Genomic DNA, 17,871 nt, shown 5'->3' on the forward strand with positions numbered 1-17,871 from the left:
TTCGTGTGTAAATAGAGTAAGGGGGAGGATGAAGATATGAAGTGAATATAGAGGAAGAGGAGTGCTTGTATTTGTAGTTTAAATCTTGCCGATACCGCTGTTTTCTTGTAGTGTGTAGCTAGCCCGTAGTCTTCGACTTTCTCAACAATATCCGCATCATCAATCCGAAACTCTCGAAGAGATTATTAATATATCCATGGAAGCAGGGACAGACATATGCAGAAAATTAAGGTGGATCAGCTGACCCAGGGTAAAATAAATTGAATTAGTGGGCATATATAGGTCATTTTGCAACTCTCGAAGAGATTAAAATTAATATATCCATTGTTTATAAATGACTTTTTAATAATTAATATAATTTCCGTTTGCAAGCAGTTCCTCTTTCCTTTATACAAAGCCCTTGCAATTGTTTCTTGTTCTTGTTATCTGTTTTACTTCTTACAGATATGTTTCTATAAATAATTGTTTTCATCTTGTTGTATTTTCTCCTCACCAAAATCCAAAAACTTATTATTTCTTCATTATCACTAGCTATCATTTTTCATTTTCTTTTCATTTTTGGGTAAAATTTTTTTATATAATAACAACTAAATATATATTTTAATAATTTTAGACAATGTATTTTTGTACTTTATTTTGTTATTATACTATCATTTAAAGTGTGAAAACAAAATATTAAAGTACTGTACATGGTAATATATATATATATATACATATATATATTAATGTTATATATAAAATATAACATAATATTTTATTTAAAATATGACTCCGTTTAAAATATATTCTGGGTCCTGCATGGGAACAGCACTCCTCAGATTAACCATGTATTATGTGAAAACATATCAAATAACAAAAGCAGTTGATTGGTCGCTACACAAAAAGAAAAATACATCAAACGTAAACACACAAAAATATTATTGGATGGATTTAAACAATCAAACATAAAGCCATTATACATTCCTTGCTGCGGATATATTAAATGATGCTTCAGAGAGCACAGAAAGCATGGAGAGTAGACTGAGCTGCAAACCCAGCTTCCGTGTTATAGAAGTCACGGTAATCATTGAATTCAAAGGGTTTGAACACACGTGGATGTTCTTCATCGATAAGTTCTTGAGGTGAATCTACGATAACTCCAGTTTTTGGAGTCGAGAACAGTGCAGTCGAATACCTTGTCTTCTTTGCTGTCATCAGGACTCGGTGATATGTAGAAGACAATCGACCATTCAAAAATGCCTGTAACATCAACGAGATATATGAAGACGATAGTTTTATACGTATAGTGTATGTGGTGTGTATCGAAAATGTTACACATTAGAAGGAAGTGGGAAGAACTTACACACATAGAATCTCCAACCATGACGATGAAAGAATATTGATGAGATGGTTTCACTTTGAACCATTTTTCGTCTTTGGTCTGAATTTCTAAACCCTCAACTTGATACTGATGAAGTATTGTCATGATGTTCTTGTCGGTATGAGAAGGTAAACCGACTTTGGTCTCTACATCATCATCAACAGGAGGAGGTGGTGTATACTTCATCATCCGGAAAAGGTAATTTGTCGAATCAAGATGTTCGTTAATGTATTTCTCTATCCCGAAACTCTCCAGTATCATTCTTCTCACCATCACATCCAGTTCTGCTAATTTCTCAGAAACCCCATGCATCGTTTCACTATTGCAACACAAAATATGTATATATATATATATATATATATATATATATGAATGGTTTTAAAGAACGTTTCAAATGCAAATAGTTGTACTGATCAATCAAATATATATGAGTTGAATTTCTTGAAAGGTTTTAAAGAAAAATTTTCAAACACAAATAATTGCGTTGATCAAACAAAGTGTTTAATATAGTCCCAAAAAAATATTCATACAAATAATCTAATAAATTATTGACTTCACGATCATACCTAATTCTCTTGTTTCCATGGTCAGGCCATAGCTGCTGGGTAAAGTCCTTGACTTTATCCGCAAGATTAGCATCATCTATCCCCAAACTCTCGTAAAGATTTCGGTTTAGATATCCATGATAGGGTTTTGACGACACGTTTCTCTCTTTGGTCTGAATCGGTAAACCGAAAAGCTCTTCTATGGCTTCAAAAACAGACGTATCAAGCTCAGAAGACACTTTGTGAAAGAAAGCTTCAAAACAGCCATAGTCTTCTAAAGCTTTACGGACTTCAGCCTTCACTTTGTCCCACTTTGAGGTTCCTGGTGTCAGGTTTTGATCCGAGAAATCAATAACTGGGAGTTGAATAGAGTCTGAAAGAGGAGGAAGAGAGTTTGAATCCATTTCTTGATTCTGAGAATTTTGATGGTGTTTTTCCTTTCTTGATTCTAGCTTAAATACTAATTTTTTATTTGATTTCTGGAGTCGTTTTTAGGTAGTATGATCGTTTTACACATGGTAGCGTAACTTGGCTGCTATGCGCATAGCGTTTACGAATTAAAAAAATTATGTAGTAATTGTGTTTGGTGAGACAGTATGGCCCCATTTAAAATGTTTTAATTAGTCAAAATACTATTGTTAATTAAGTAACGTGCAATCTTCAAATACCGAGTGATATTATTTTGCATTTCCATTGACCTTTTCGAGATATGCATTTGGTAATACAAACATCCCCACTAAATAAGTACATGCTACTTTTGTTACCATGATCATGCATTCAGGCCATAGCTGTACGTAGGGTGTAGTCTTCGACTTTCTCAACATCATCTGCATCATCAATCCCCAAATTCTCGACGAGATTATGATTAATATATCCATGGAAGGTTTTCTTTTTGGTAAAACCATGGAAGGGTTTTGACCTTTGAGAACATGTTTCTCTGTTTGGTCTAAATTGGCATAGTTGAAAAGCTCTGCAATGGCTTTGGAAACCGATGACTCCTTAGAGCACCATTAACCCTAGCACTCCTAATGTGGTGCTTAATCATTTTTTAGTAATAATTATGTCTTAAGAACTCAAATTAAGAAACCTCTAAATTTTGATCTTCCAATGCAAGTTGCTTATTTTGGGGTGCTTAAAAAAAATTATTAAACATTGTTTTATTTTAGATAAAATTTATTTATTAAATAAAACATATTAAAAAATAACATTTTAAACATAGATTTAAAAAAACCTAAAAATTAGTACAATAAACGAGATTAATTTGAAAAAACATCTGAACTCATTAGTTGTCTCCATCACGTCCAAATTTACTCCATAAATGTTCAACCAAATAAGCTTTGAGTTGTTGATGCATTTGTCTATCACGAATTCTAGTTCGAACACTCATCATATTGGCGATTTTTGTAGGCATATCTGTAGAAAAATCGAGATCGACATGTTTCAGAATCGAGACCGACCGACTTCTTCCTTTCGTGAGAGAGATAAAAATGAGAGAAAGAACACGAAAGAGAGAAAGAGATGAGAGAGAGATAGAGACTTCGTCGTTATGACGCGTGTCCCTAAACGTCGGATCTTGTGGTGGTGCTCAATTAAGCGTCGCCTCTTCTCTTTACACTTAATTTGCTTTTCTTTTTTTAATCAAAATTAAACTAAGCTAACCTCCTCCATAGATAATAGATACCAAGAGAAGCTTCAAAACAGCCATATAAATTCTTTTAAAGATTCATTTTATTTTCCTATGCATGCACATCCTGTAATTTTAGAGGCCCAAAGCAATTTTAGAGCATCTCCAATGGTGATACCTCATTGGAGTCCTTAAAAAAAGTGTTTTTTGATTTTTTAATTATTATTTTTTTTTTTCAGATTAAAAAAATATATATATATCAACCAATCGCGGACTGTCATGTGTCGTGGACACCCACAAATAGTGCAAAGATTCACTAAGAAAGAATTCTTATTTAGGGCTTTTAAGGATTGAATCCTTAGCTTTTGGTGGGGTCCACTGATTATTTAATTATTATTTTCCTAAAGACTATTCCTTAAAAATCGCTGTTGCGGATGCTCTTAGAGACCCATATATTTTTTTTTTGAAAAAGTATCCACTTTTTTGTTTTACTTCTAGCCTCCTAAACTTTAGGACCGGCTCTGCGTATATATATATACACCGAAAGAAGCCTCAAAACAGCCATATGAAGTCTTTTAAAGATCACGAACATCGCTCGTCGCTCAACCCACTTTTAGCTGAAGAAGAGTAAGAGCAGTATTAATTTGAATCATTTTATTTTACTATGCATGCACATCCGGTAATTTTAGAGGCCCAAAGCAATCTATACTATTAAATAAGGATTCTATTGTCCTTTTTACTTTAGCATGCACTTTCTTTACTAACACTGCATGTTTCATTAAGGGCAATCAAGTAATATTAATAACACATCTATATTGGGCCTTTTTTTTTTGGATCCAGCCCACTGTCCACATCAGATCTCTCTTGGGCCATTTGGGCCGATTAAGAAATCAGATCCAATTCTCATTTTTTTTTTCCTTTGGGCCATTGAGTCCAAGTTCAAATAATTTTTTTTTCAACCATTCTTAATTTTTTTTCTTTTCTTAATATAATTTAAGCATTCATAAAAAAAAGTGATTTTTTCATTGAAAAGTATATATAAATCTTTATTAAAAGTATATAATTATTTTTATTAAAAATATTAACCACATAATAAAATTAATTTATCAGAGTTATACCAACTTAATTCATTAAAAAATAAAGTTTAATTTTTTAAACATAAATAGTCATTTAAAATGAAACACGATAAAGATAGATAAAAAATTTAAGTCTTTTATAAAATAAAACACAAATATATGAAATATGACATTTACTAAAGATTTGTCAATTGAAAAAAAAAAAAAAAGCGCGGAACAAAATCTAGTTTTCTTTTAAAAACAAATCCTACAAAATATAACAATTTTAGCTTAAAATCATTACGACACGTGTATGTACCTCCAAAAATTGTATTATTGCTTTAAATAATTAAAAGAATATCTTAGAATTTCTAAAGATATTATTTGAGCAAATGTAACCCACAAAACAAATAATATAATACTTTTTGGGGCCACACTGAGGTCATAAGCTTTGATATTGCAGCTTGATAGAGTTCCAGAACTCTGAAAGAAGAATAAATTAAAACTAATAATAAGGGCCCATAAATGTGTAATGGCTGGGTTCGAAAAATTTGCACAAGGGTAGTTAATTCGCTTTTTCGGCCACAAATTACTGTCGTCAGGAGAAACAAAAATCAGTCAAAACATCTTCTTGTATCTATGTTTGTATGCTTGGATAGGCTTGAGCCTTGAGGTAACCAAATAGAAACGTTTTGGTGATACTTTTCTAACAAGAACCGCAAACAATTAATGCGGAAGCTATTTTGTTTCCAAGCTGATTCATCCTCTTCGGCTCTTCCACCTTCTTTCTTATCTCCACAACATTCTGGAGACAACGCTCGGAGTTGGATGCAAGCAGAAACATTTAATATAGAACTTCAAAGATCGAATATGAATCACAATAAAGAATAACTCACTTTATTAATCTTGAGAAACTGACTCAAAACTCAAGCACACAATCAATCAATCTCTAAACTCCTTAAGTATGCAACATGTTTGCATCTCCTTATATAGAGATATTATTTCTCCTAATCCTAATAGGTAATATAGTTTAGATAACTCCTAAATATAATTCTTATTTCCATAACTCGGTAGGATTAGGATAAACTTGTATCTCAAGCAATCTTCAAGCTTAATCCAACATTCTCCCCCTTAAGCTTGAAGTCTTCTATCTTTAACTCCAACGAGATCTCTCATCTCCTTGAACTTGATTCTTCCAAGTGCCTTTGTCAAGATATTTGCCTTCTATTCTTGTCCCGGAACATGTTGTACCTCTATAAGACCTTTCTCTAGGCACTCCCTTATGAAATGATATCGAGTATGAATGTGATTGCTTCTTCCATGAAATACATGATTCCTTGTCAAAGCAATTGCAGATTGGTTATCAATCCTGATAACCACCTTCTCACTCGAATCACCCATAATCTCGATGAGTAAGTCTTGTAGCCATATGGCTTGCCTAGCTGCCTCTGTCCCAGCCATGAACTCGGCCTCACATGAAGATAAAGCCAATGTCTCATGTTTCTGCGAGCACCATGTAATGGGACTGTTACCAACGTAGAACATGTGCCCGGTGGTGCTCCTACCATCATCCTCATCAACGTTATGACTACTATCACTGTATCCTATTAACCTCATTGGCTTCGAGTTAGTATGATGAAACGTGATGCCATAAGTTGTAGTGCCCCGTAGATACCTCAAGCATTGTTTCATAGCAGCTCCATGAGACTCTCTCGGCGTATGCATGTACCTGCTCAAAACACCCACACTATATGCCAAGTCTGACCGTGTATGAAGTAAGTACCGAAGACACCTGACATTCCTTCTATAATTCGTTGCATCAATTTCTTTCTCATGCTCAGCCTTCGACATCTTAAAGCCTGCTTCCATTGGTGTGTGACACAAGTTACAGTCTTTCATCCCAGCTTCCTCCAAAATTCTCAAGGCATAACGCCTTTGGTTTAAAGTTATACCTCCCTCATGCTGTTGAACCTCAATTCCAAGATAATATGACAACTTCCCGAGATCACTCATCTCGAACTTGGATGACATCTCTCTTTTAAACTCCTCAATGACACTCACGCTTGTGCCGGTCACGAAAAGATCATCAACATAAACAGCAAGTAGAAGTAGATTACCATTAACCACCTTCCCGTAAACAGACGGCTCCTTTGAACATTTACTGAACTTCAGTTCCGCTAGTATCTGATTCAACTTGTTATTTCCATGCTCTAGGCGCCTGCCTAAGACCGTAGAGAGCTTTGTGTAGCCTGTAGACTTTTCCTTCAGCTCCCTTCACGACAAAGCCTTCGGGTTGCTTAACAAACACGGTCTCTTTCAACTCTCCATGGAGGAACGCCGTCTTGACGTCAAAGTGATGGATCTCCCATCCTCTGGAAGCTGATATACTGATCAGAAGTCGAACTGTCTCAATCCTCGCTACTGGTGCAAAGACCTCTTCAAAATTAACACCATATTGCTGCACATATCCCTTTGCTACGAGCCGCGCCTTGTACTTATTAATACTACCATCCAAGTTTCTCTTCAGCTTAAATACCCACTTAAGGCCAATGGCCTTAGCTCCGTGTGGCAAATCAACAAGCTCCCACGTTCCATTCTTCACTATGCTCGCAATCTCATCTTCACACGCTTTGATCCACTCTTCCATCTCTTGTTCTTCCTCGAAGCTTTGTGGTTCACAGTTTATTAACATAAGTAGGCGTTCTCCTTCCTCTTCTTCGATGAGTAGTATATAGTCATCAAGGTACTTTGGCGTTGTTGTCTCTCTTTGTGATCGTCTAAGCATTGGGGCCATCTCTTCTTCTACCTCAACCTCATCTGTGGCTTCTTGATGTGTTTTGTCTCCTTCATCTTCCTTCTCACTTGTTGCAACGACTTCTCCTTTAACCTCGCTTAATTCTTCTCGTGAGGTTGCATCTCTATGAGCCTCGTCTGTATCGTGATTCCCAAAATCTCCTACCTTGATCGAGACGTTTCATGTACCATCAGGCTCGTTGATATGCTTACTCCAGTTCCAGCCCTTTGACTCGTCAAAGACCACGTCTCGACTCACTATAACCTTCTGCGTCTTTGGATCAAGCATACGATATGCTTTAGATCCAGGCTCCGTGCCCAAGTGAACCAATATATGTGACCTATCCTCAAGTTTCTTCAAATGCGGCTTAACTACCTTCGCATAACCAATACAACCAAAAATACGCACGTGGCTTATGTTAGGATTCTTTCCTCGAAACACCTCATACGGTGTTATGCCATTAAGTGATCTTGTAGCTAGTCGATTTAAGAGATATGTAGCATGTCTTGTTGCCTCTCCCCACAAGAAGTTCGGAATCATCTTGTCCTTAAGAATGCTTCGCGTCATCTCCATCAATGTTCGGTTTCGTCTCTCAACTACTCCGTTCTATTGAGGAGTATATGGAGCTGTTAAGTGTCTTTTGATACCTGAACCTTCACAGAAAGAATTGAATTCACTTGAAACAAACTCTCCTCCTCTATCTGTTCTAAAAGTACTTATCTTCTCTCTTGATTCCCGCTCTACTATCTCCTTAAAAGACTTGAACTTCACAAACGTTTCACTTTTCTCTCTGAGTAAAATAGACCACATGTATCTGGAGTGATCGTCTATGAGAACAAAGATATATCTCTTCCCACCAGCCGTACTAGGCGTTATTGGACCACACAAATCGCCATGTACAAGTTCTAATACCTTTGTTGCTCAGTAAGACGTTGCCTTTGGAAACACTTGTCTCGCTTGCTTCCCAAGTAAGCATGAACCGCAAATCTCTTTCTCACAAGTCATCTGTGGGATTCCTATTACAAGCTCACGCGAGATCATAGACTTCATAGTTTCGTAATTCACGTGTCCTAGTCTAGCGTGCCATGTAGCTGAGTCTCCCATTGACGTTGATTGAAGGCACAAGTTTTCTTTTACACCCATTCGCACCTTATAAAGTCTGTTTCTTGACCTATTTGCCTTAACGAGCAGCTTCCCATCACGATCATGCATCGTCAAGTAGTCTCCTCTTAATCTCACATCACATCCAGATTCTGTAGCCTGACCAAGAGAGATGATGTTACTCTTGAGATCCGGGATATAGTACACTTCTGTCATCATTCTTACTTCCCCATTACGATCAATAAACTCAATGGATTCTTTTCCTTTGAAATCTATCCTTGATTCGTCTCCAAACTTGACCTTTCCGGTGATAGAGTCATCGAGAAGTCTGAAGTACCGTTTGTCGCCGGTCATATGATTGCTAGCGCCATTATCTAAGTACCACATATTATCTCCACTGGAGCTTGTCGTATTTGCTTGGTACAATGCCATCTTCGTTGAGATATACAATCTCGTGGATCATCAGCTCATCTGCGTCATGCGTGTCACTATTGTTCTCTATAGTTTCTTGCAACTTAAGCAAACGATCCGGACAGTCCGAGGCATAATGTCCTAGCTTGTCGCATCTGTAACACATGACTCTTGATGTGTCTCTTCCTCCACCATTCCTGTCGTGACCTCTTCCTCTGTACCACGAGCTTCGTCCTCCTCGACCTCTACCTCGGTACTCGTTGTAGCCACGGTTTGGATGATTAGAGTTTGTTTGATCAAAATTCGCATACATCAACTTGTTTTGATCACCTTGAGGTTCTTCTTCCTCATCGGCTACACGTTCTTCATAAGCTTTAAGACGTCCTATGATATCCTCGAAGCTAGTCTGATTTAGGTCTAAGACTTGCTCTAAAGGTGCCACAATATGAATATATTTTCTTCGATGTAGACTCGTCAAAAACTTCTTCACAAGCTTTGGTTCATCGATGCTTGCTCCAAGTGCTGCCGATTTTGATGTGATCTCAGACAATTTTCCTCCAAACTCATCAATGGTTTCATCCTCTTTCATCTTCAGCCTATCGAACTCACTCATTAACGTTTGCAGTCTTGCTTCCCTAACTCTTTATGCTCCTACATGCGTAGCTCTAATGGCCTCCCAAACTTTCTTTGCCGTATTAAGCTCGCCGACTTGTAGGATGAGAACCTCTGGTATTGATTGGAATAGAAGCACAACAGCCATATCATTCTTGTCTCCTTTGGTTAAGTCTCATTCGATTGCATCCCATGCCTTATGAACTTTGAGAGCGGCCTTCATACGCATTGCCCATACCGTATAGTTTGTCGATGTGAGCATTGGGCATTGTATTGAAGATATACCTCCCTTTGGTTTGTCTATTGCAGCAACGATGTCTCCCATCTCTTATGGAAGGCTCTGATACCAAATATAGAACTTCAAAGATCGAATATGAATCACAATAAAGAATAACTCTCTTTATTAACTTGAGAAACTAACTCAAAATTCAAGCACACAATCAATCTCTAATCTCCTTAAGTTATGCAACATGTTTGCATCTCCTTATATAGAGATATTATTTCTCCTAATCACAATAGGTAATATAGTTTAGATAACTCCAAAATATAATTCTTATTTTCATAACTCGGTAGGATTAGGATAAGCTTGTATCTCAAGCAATCTTCAAGCTTAATCCAACATGTCTGTCTTTAAGTCTAAACCACAAAACACGTGTAGTTCTGGAATAAGTAAAAACATTTTTCTACCATGAACACACTAGAACTATGTCTATAAATGTTTCATAAGTCAATCCTAGTATTTTTTTCTTTTTAAATAATTTGGGGATGTCTAGCGGGCCGAAATGTAACCGACTAATCATCTAGCAACTTGTTTACCTTCGCCGGGCAGATCTAGTATCTTCGTAATAAAAATTAGATACCTATGTTGCATAACCCACACATGTGGTATATGATATGGCAAGTTTTGAACCCGGTTTTTTATCACATTTACAAGCTTGCCTTACTACTCGACCAAACTTTTGTGGTTAAGTCAGTCTTAGTTGGTAATTATGTTTGTGATTACCAATAGTTAAGAATGGTATAGTGCTTTTTTTTTGTTTCTTCCTACATTTGCTACTCCCAGAAAAGGAAGAAAAAAACCTACTGATCGGATTCATATACTTAGGCCATGATTATCCATATGGGTTTCTTAGTCTTTTTAAAAAAAAAAAAAATAAGAAGCAACCCAATCGCGGGCCGCCACGTGTCAGTGGGGCCCGCGAACAGTGTAAGAAACTCACTAAGATCGGTTCTTAATTAGTAGTTTTTGTAACCGATCCTTAAGGGTTTTGTGGAGGCCCACGCACTAAGAAACCCACTAAAGACCCCGGATAATCATGCTCTTATTCTCTTGCAGATCTTGTGTGTATGGCATTTGTACGTAGTAGAGCATATCCAGGGCAGCGAACTTATTATCTCAATTTTTAAATTTTATTATTTTAATATATTTGATTAAATGTTTATATTTTATTCTTTTAAGAAAATAAAACTATTTACAAATGATCATATGGCTGAAAGGATTTTTGAGAGTTGAGAAACTCATGCGTACGTTATTACCTTTTTAGAATATCTTTATTAGGGGATTTTCAAGTGAACATCTCACGGTGGTGTAAATAGTTATTTGACAGGAGGTCGCGACTCGCATGCCCCATGTGAATTTTATAAACAAAATACAGTACTTTACTTGTATTTGGGAAAAAGAAAACTAAGAAAATATTACTAGTTGACCCATTTTATATATGTTTATAATGAAATTGACTCCTCTGAAAGATTTAGCTGGCTCCACCACCAATATCATATATACAATAAATAAAATAGAAATATTTTATTAGATAAGATTTCAAATAATTGAGAATTCCACCTCCAGCTTTGGCGGTCTCATAACTTGCCATATCAGATTTTATATTTTAGTGTAACATTTTTATTAATTAACATTCTGTATTATTTTTATATTTATGCTAATTATTTATAGAAGTTTAATAGCTGTAAGTTAATTATAACAAATAAAAAACTATAGTATAAAATACAAATGCTTTCTGAAATTTTGCTTTTAAAAAAAAAAAATTTTAAACTTCAAATTTGAAGTTTGGAAAAATTACCAAATATGATCTTAAATTTAGTTTTAAACACAGAGGTATACCCCAACTTGAATCAAATGTAAAACTAACTCAAAAAGCTAGTTAAATTACAAGTAATCCTTTGCGACTAAACAAAAACAAAATGTATTTTTACGAATATACCCCTAGGAGTCTTTTAGAAGTCTTCTCGACGTCTTCGACGTCTTCTGAGATAAGACTTCCAAGAAGTTTTCTGCGTGAAGACTTCCAGGAAATTTTATCATACTTTAGATCTTAAAAATAATTTATAAATTTTTTAAAAAATATTTTGATGGTGGAAAAATTGAAATCATGTAATTATTAATATTTGTAAATCATTTAAATTAAGATATACTCCTTCTGTTTTTTACTGTTACATATTCTAGATTTTTCACACATTTTAATAAAACAAATTAAATTTGTATATTTTTTTGTGTTTATCTTTGTTTCATAATTTTAAGCCAATAACAATTCAGTAAGTGCAATTAAGTTTTTTGAAATTTGCAATTAGTTAATAAAACAAGTCTTGAAAATGTAAAAAATGGATCTTTTTAAAACAAATTTTTTTTCTAGAATATGTAATATTAAGGAACAGAGGGAGTAGTAAATTTGAAAAGTTTTCAACACAGATGAGTGAGTTTAGTGAGACAATGTATTCTTTGGTTTTGGGTTTGGTAATATATGTTGTAGTATTGTTTGTACTTTTAGGGTTAGATTTTAGTAGCTAAATATTGTTTTTGGAAAATTAAAATTTGACCTCTATGTTTTCAGTGTTGTGTATATCAAACACTTTTAAAGTCTATTTTAAGTTTAATGAAGTATTTTTTTTTTGTTAGTTATTTGAGTTTAAGGTATAAATTTTTATAAAACTTCTGGAAGTCTTCTGTGCGAATAGTATATTTAGCAGTAGAAGACTTAATGAATGTCTGCTTGTATTTTTTTTTATATCAGAAGACTTTGAGGAAGACTTCCAAAACTTACCGAACCTTCAATTTTACCAAGTTACATTTAACCTAACCTGATTTTTTGCCGCCCATATAAATAGTATTTTTCACTATTTGCTCTTAAAACCGCCGAACTCTAGCCGTTTCCCTCTGAGGCGATTAAGAAGACGATTTTCCGGTGAATCTGTGTTTTCCGTCGTTCCAGCGCCGGTAATCTGGACCATACGCCGAATCTCGTTTCTCCTTCATTGCGGCTGAGTAGTAAACTAACCTTCTTCTTTTTTTGGTTAGATCTGAAACCGTTTTGTTTTGTCGAAGTCCTCCGCCGGTAATTTCTTCCTCTTTGCTGTCGAGTTCAGTGTTATACTTAAGGCAAAGACTTTCGGGAATTTTTCTGTGAAGTATCCAGTACATGAATTTAGTATAGCACTCCCCATCTGTTTGGTTTGTGTTTGAGATTTTCATTTTTTGATTGTTTTGCAGACTAAAATGGATTTACTAGAACTCCCAAAGAGGGTATATACCTTAGGGGAAGAGTCATTTGCAGCCAAAAGCATTGCGTATATACTGATTATTCGAAGTTGCTTCCTGCTCTAAGGGAGGCTCTAAATGACGATGAATATGAAGAGTTGAAGGAGTCAAAGTTGGGAATTTTCATCAAGTTCAAGGAGATGAATTTTGATTGGGCATTAATGCTGGCTTATTATATGCTCGGTTTCCAGCTGGACATCAAGAAGAAGTATGAGCTTTGGTGTCTTGTTGGTCCAGAACCAGTGAGGTTTTCACTGATAGAGTTTGAACACCTCACTGGTTTGAACTGCAATTACTTTGAGGACACTGAGAATCTGAGGTGTGTGGTTACAAAGGAGATGGAAGTCTTCTAGGAGCTGATGGGTGTTGATTTCGATGTTGGTCCAACTACTGAACAGATAATAGCATCATGTGAGAGATGCGGAGATTGGTCTCGGGATGATCGCATGTGGCTGGGATACCTAGTTATATTCACTGGATTCATTGAAGGGAGAAAGTACTCAACCGCTACAAGGGCTTGTCTTGCAAGGGTATTGATGGATTTAGAAGTATTTGAGAATTATCCATGGGGGAGAGTGGCATTTAAGGTGTTGATGTACACTTTGTGGAAAAAAAGATTTGACAAGGTCCTATACTGTTGATGGGGGGTATACAAGTTCTCCAGGTGTGGGTCTACTTTGCAATGCCAGAATTGGGTGTTAATAGTGGGAGGCCCTTACCAAACAGACCGTCTCCACCTTTGCTGGCTTACAGTGGTGGCAAAGGACGTAAATGTCTTCAAGAGGCTATCAGAAGATATGTAATTTGGATTATTCCCAAATAACATGATATTCGCTTAGGTATAAGTCTTCTGAGTAGTCTTCTGAAATACTTAAAGTTACGTCTTCTGTGAAGTCTTCCCGTAAGTCTTGAATAGTCGTCGTACATCTTTGTGAATCCGTCAAATATCTAATTTGGTATCTTTCATTTACTGCAGAGTCACGTGGTCCACTATATTGAGAAGGACTTTGATGAAATGTTTCCAAAATGTGATGATGAAGCAGAAGATACAACCGCTGACAACATAATTAAAATAATGTTTAATGCGCCAAAATATTGGAAGTGGACCATGGATTGCTGGGAAGCTGCCGGTACTAAGGCGTGGACCAATCCTCTGAAAACAGTTTTGTATGTGAAGAAGTAAAGGAGTGCTGTGAAACAATAAAATAGAAGACCTCAGAAGAAAGGTAGTAAAGAGCCTCCGGCAGATGATCGTAAAGAGGCTCTGACAGATGAGCGTAAAGAAGCTCCGGCTGAGGATCGTTCAAAGTCTTCTATTGGTGTGGATGGGATGAGCAAAGCACAGATTGAACAAGGCTTCAAGGACCTAGTCGATTCCATGAGGGATGGGTTTCAGATGTGCCTTCAGGAGATAAAGCTTATTGGAGATAGGCTGGAAGCTGTGGAGAAGAATGTGGGAATCTCCAAAAAACGACTGCATCTAATGATCTTCAACTCACTTCTTCAGCTCAGCATAAACGTGGGCACGAAATCAGGGTTAGTAATGAAACCTCTCCCAAAATCACAGGACGTCGTGTCACTAGGAAAAGTATTAGGGAACAAAACTGAAACTTGGATGCTTTCCATTTGTATGTCAGAACATGTGTGCTTGCTTATTGGTTTCTTGTGTGTGCTTGGATTTTGTTTATGTATGGATTTTGTTTCATGTGATGCTTAGATCTTTGGTAAATTATTTATTAAATATTAAGTGTGGATTTGACAACATATTGTACATAAAAATTGCAGAGTGAAAGTGTTAATGGGGCGAAACCAGGGCAGAAAGACGCTCAAGAACAAAGTGGGTCTACAACATCGAGTTCCTCCAAAGAGCTCAGTCTTGTAATAGCAAATGTGAATGACCCCAAGATGACTGAGGCGAAAGTGACTGAACCGACTGTTGATCCGAGTGTTGTCTTACTGGACAAAGGAATACCAACCAAGCCAAATATACAACAGCAGGAAGATAGAAGACATACAAAAAAGGATATTGCTTTGGTTTTTTTTCGGGTAAAGAGTGAGCGAAAAAGGAAACTTGCTGCCTCACAGTAATCTCCTTTTCAGGGAAGCAGCATAGCCAAAGTGATCATTCCAAACACGAAGATTGTTCATGGCTATGATCCTTTTGCACCAGTTGACAAGAAGAGGACGGATGTGCTTATTGACTGGCTGAAACTTGATATGTAAGTGATACAAAAAGATTGCAGTTATTACTAATATACTTTTGGTTACTGATCTACATTTGGTGTTCGCAGTTGTTATAAAACAACTGTTGCAAAGAAACCTCCAGCTTGTCCAAGTTTGTGGTATTACATCCTCCGAAGCCTCCTAGCATGGCTCACAGACTCGGTAAGTCTTCTGAAAACCCCATATACAATGGAAGACTTCTAGAGACTACTGGAAGTCTTCTGGAAGTCTTCTGACTTCTATTGTTTAGTCTGTCTGACTTGTATTGTTTATATGTAACATATGGATGCTTTTATTAATGTATTGAGGCAGTGGTATGACAAGAAGCCCCAACTTTTTAGTAGCGAGAGAATGTGTTTTCTAGATCATGCATTTTCCCGGGTATGGCGTGCCAAATACATGGAGTTTAAGAGCTCGGAACCAGATCGCAACATGTTAGGAAGAAGGCTCTCTGGCGGTTCGTGGGATCTTTATGCAGGTCTCGTACAAACATTTTGCTAATCTAAAAAGGTTTGGAGGGGGGGAGGAAGATGTGGATGTTTTATATGCGCCAGTGAACTACAACAACGATCACTGGATTGCTATATGGATATCTATCCCCAACAAACACATAGTCGTGTGGGACAGCATTCTTAAACATATTAAACCTGCAGTACTCGATGAGGTAATGAAGCCTTTTCTCACATGATCCCTTACTTTATTATTGAGTGCGCTGGCTCCAACGAAGTGCGTGTGAAATACACACCACATCCATTCACATATGAAAGGGTGACATCTTGAGTACCTCAGGCACGATGTGGTGACTGTGATGTGTTCGCCTTGAAGTACATTGAATGTCATATGCTTGAGATGTCATTTCCTGCAGCCTTTTCAGATAAGAACGGGAAGGCTATTGGGAAGAAGCTGGCGGTAGATATATTTGAAGAGACCCTTAGCTTGGAAGGCAAAGACAACGAAGACTATGATGCCATTCGAGCTTCATCCTTGACTACCATTTATCTATTTCAAATCCTCAAAACATATATCATCTTCTTCTTCATCCTCCTCTTTGACTTTCCCATACTCAATGTAATCTTCACCATCATCAACCTCTTCAGCAACATCAGGGAAATCAGCTCCATCCTCCCCCGTTATCGTTTTCATCTTGAGGCAAGTTATCATCTTCTTCCCCTTCATCTGAAACTTCATTAGCATCTTCGGCTTCTTTGATTCCATCATTAACTGTTCTCATCTTGCCTCGACTTGATACACAAAAACATACTTCTTGTGATTTAGTTATCACGATCAAGTTCCGAACTTGTCTATCACTTGTAACATGAATATGAGGAGTGTCTTGAGCCATCTGTTAAATCATTGCTTCTGGTAATGTGTAGGTTAACTCCACTACCTTTGTATTGATGTCCAAGTTATAATCTTTTTAAGCCATTTCAACAAGTTCGGCATGTGTGGAACATTCTCACTCCCTTGACATTATCAACCACAAAACTCCAAAATTCATCTTTCACCAACCATTCCGTAGAATATAGATAACTGACGAATCACCTGCAAAAATCAAATTTAAACACATTAGCAAACATAGAACATGAACTTCAAAATCTTAATCGTAGAAGACTTCGTGGAAGTCTTATGACATTACCTTGAAAGTTTAATAACCATGAATGTTGGTAACTTCGTAATTAATACAAATTAAGTTATATGTTTCATTAAGTATCCTAAATATTGACTAATATACTTGAATTAACAAGAAATTATTACAAATTCTTTATAATTTTAGAGAAAATGAAAGTTTATTAAAAATTTACCTAGAAAACTTACATGGAAGTCTTCTATTAACATCTGTGTAAGTCATATGACAGAAGATCTCCAGGAAGTCTTCCGTATGGGTTATTTTTGCAATTACAAATTTACAAAGAAAAACTTCCAGAGAAGTCTACTTAACAGAAGACTTCTATGGAAGTCTTCATTTGTAAATATTTGCTTAGTTTTATTTTTGAAAAAATCTCGAAAAAACACAAAAGACTTACAGGAAAGTCTTGTAGGATAAACATGTTACTTTTGCAATTGACTGAATTGCGTCAGAAATTTGATTTTTTCTAAAAAACTTACATAGAAGTCTTCCACCAGAAAAATAAAACTTAATTTTTTGATTTTTCAAAATTAAATATTTATGTTTTTTTTAATTGTAAAAATAACCGAAGATGGTGAAAGCCAGAAGACATGTTTTTTTTTAAGATGCTACCAACTTTTTCCGTGGAATCGAGTTCTGTAACTAGTAGTTAGTGTGCATTTTACACAATAGAGTATTAATTAAAAACTTATGTAATAACTGTGTTTGCTGGCAGTGATGAGTAATGACAAATATAATGACAGCTGTTACGCTGTCTTCTTGCTTGTGAATGTATGAAATTAATTAATCCTTATGTTTTATTAGTCTAAATATTATCGCTAATATTATTGTGTTATTGGTTATTGTATTTAAAAGATTTTGAAATCTAATGTTATTGTTTCTTGTATTTACAATCTCTTTATTAAAATAATTTGAAATCCATTGTTATTCAATTAAAGATTTAAATACAAATTTTATATTTTGTTTTAT

General features: G+C 35.9%; 2 protein-coding genes across 2 annotated transcripts; one reads left to right on the forward strand and one right to left on the reverse strand.

Moving 5' to 3' along the window:
* Positions 1-814: 814 nt before the first annotated feature.
* Positions 815-2,433, reverse strand: LOC106332760 (probable 2-oxoglutarate-dependent dioxygenase AOP1). Its single transcript, XM_013771256.1, has 3 exons — positions 1,927-2,433; positions 1,343-1,679; positions 815-1,239 (listed from the first exon to the last, which is right to left on the reverse strand). The coding sequence occupies exons 1-3, from the start codon at positions 2,307-2,309 to the stop codon at positions 991-993; spliced, it is 969 nt and encodes a 322-aa protein (XP_013626710.1). The 5' UTR covers positions 2,310-2,433; the 3' UTR covers positions 815-990.
* A 10,978-nt stretch (positions 2,434-13,411) lies between these two features.
* On the forward strand, positions 13,412-15,963 carry LOC106330079. Its single transcript, XM_013768635.1, has 8 exons — positions 13,412-13,639; positions 13,717-13,851; positions 14,029-14,219; positions 14,262-14,640; positions 14,838-15,086; positions 15,153-15,271; positions 15,344-15,437; positions 15,754-15,963. Exons 1-8 carry the CDS (start codon positions 13,412-13,414, stop codon positions 15,961-15,963), a joined length of 1,605 nt encoding a protein of 534 aa, XP_013624089.1.
* Positions 15,964-17,871: the final 1,908 nt, after the last annotated feature.

Source organism: Brassica oleracea, chromosome C3 (genome assembly GCF_000695525.1).
Source record: "Brassica oleracea var. oleracea cultivar TO1000 chromosome C3, BOL, whole genome shotgun sequence".
NCBI lineage: Eukaryota > Viridiplantae > Streptophyta > Magnoliopsida > Brassicales > Brassicaceae > Brassica > Brassica oleracea.

What these genes read in the sequence shown, in the direction of transcription:
- LOC106332760 (XM_013771256.1), bottom strand. Translation starts at nt 2,309, where the DNA reads ATGGATTCAAACTCTCTTCCTCCTCTTTCAGACTCTATTCAACTCCCA. An exon ending in CATGGAAACAAGAGAATTAG is followed by an intron (nt 1,680 to 1,926) that starts GTATGATCGTGA and finishes GTGTTGCAATAG; the next exon opens with TGAAACGATGCATGGGGTTT. An exon ending in TGGTTGGAGATTCTATGTGT is followed by an intron (nt 1,240 to 1,342) that starts GTAAGTTCTTCC and finishes TTGATGTTACAG; the next exon opens with GCATTTTTGAATGGTCGATT.
- LOC106330079 (XM_013768635.1), top strand. Translation starts at nt 13,412, where the DNA reads ATGGGTGTTGATTTCGATGTTGGTCCAACTACTGAACAGATAATAGCA. An exon ending in AATCCTCTGAAAACAGTTTT is followed by an intron (nt 14,220 to 14,261) that starts GTATGTGAAGAA and finishes ACAATAAAATAG; the next exon opens with AAGACCTCAGAAGAAAGGTA. An exon ending in ACGTCGTGTCACTAGGAAAA is followed by an intron (nt 14,641 to 14,837) that starts GTATTAGGGAAC and finishes TAAAAATTGCAG; the next exon opens with AGTGAAAGTGTTAATGGGGC.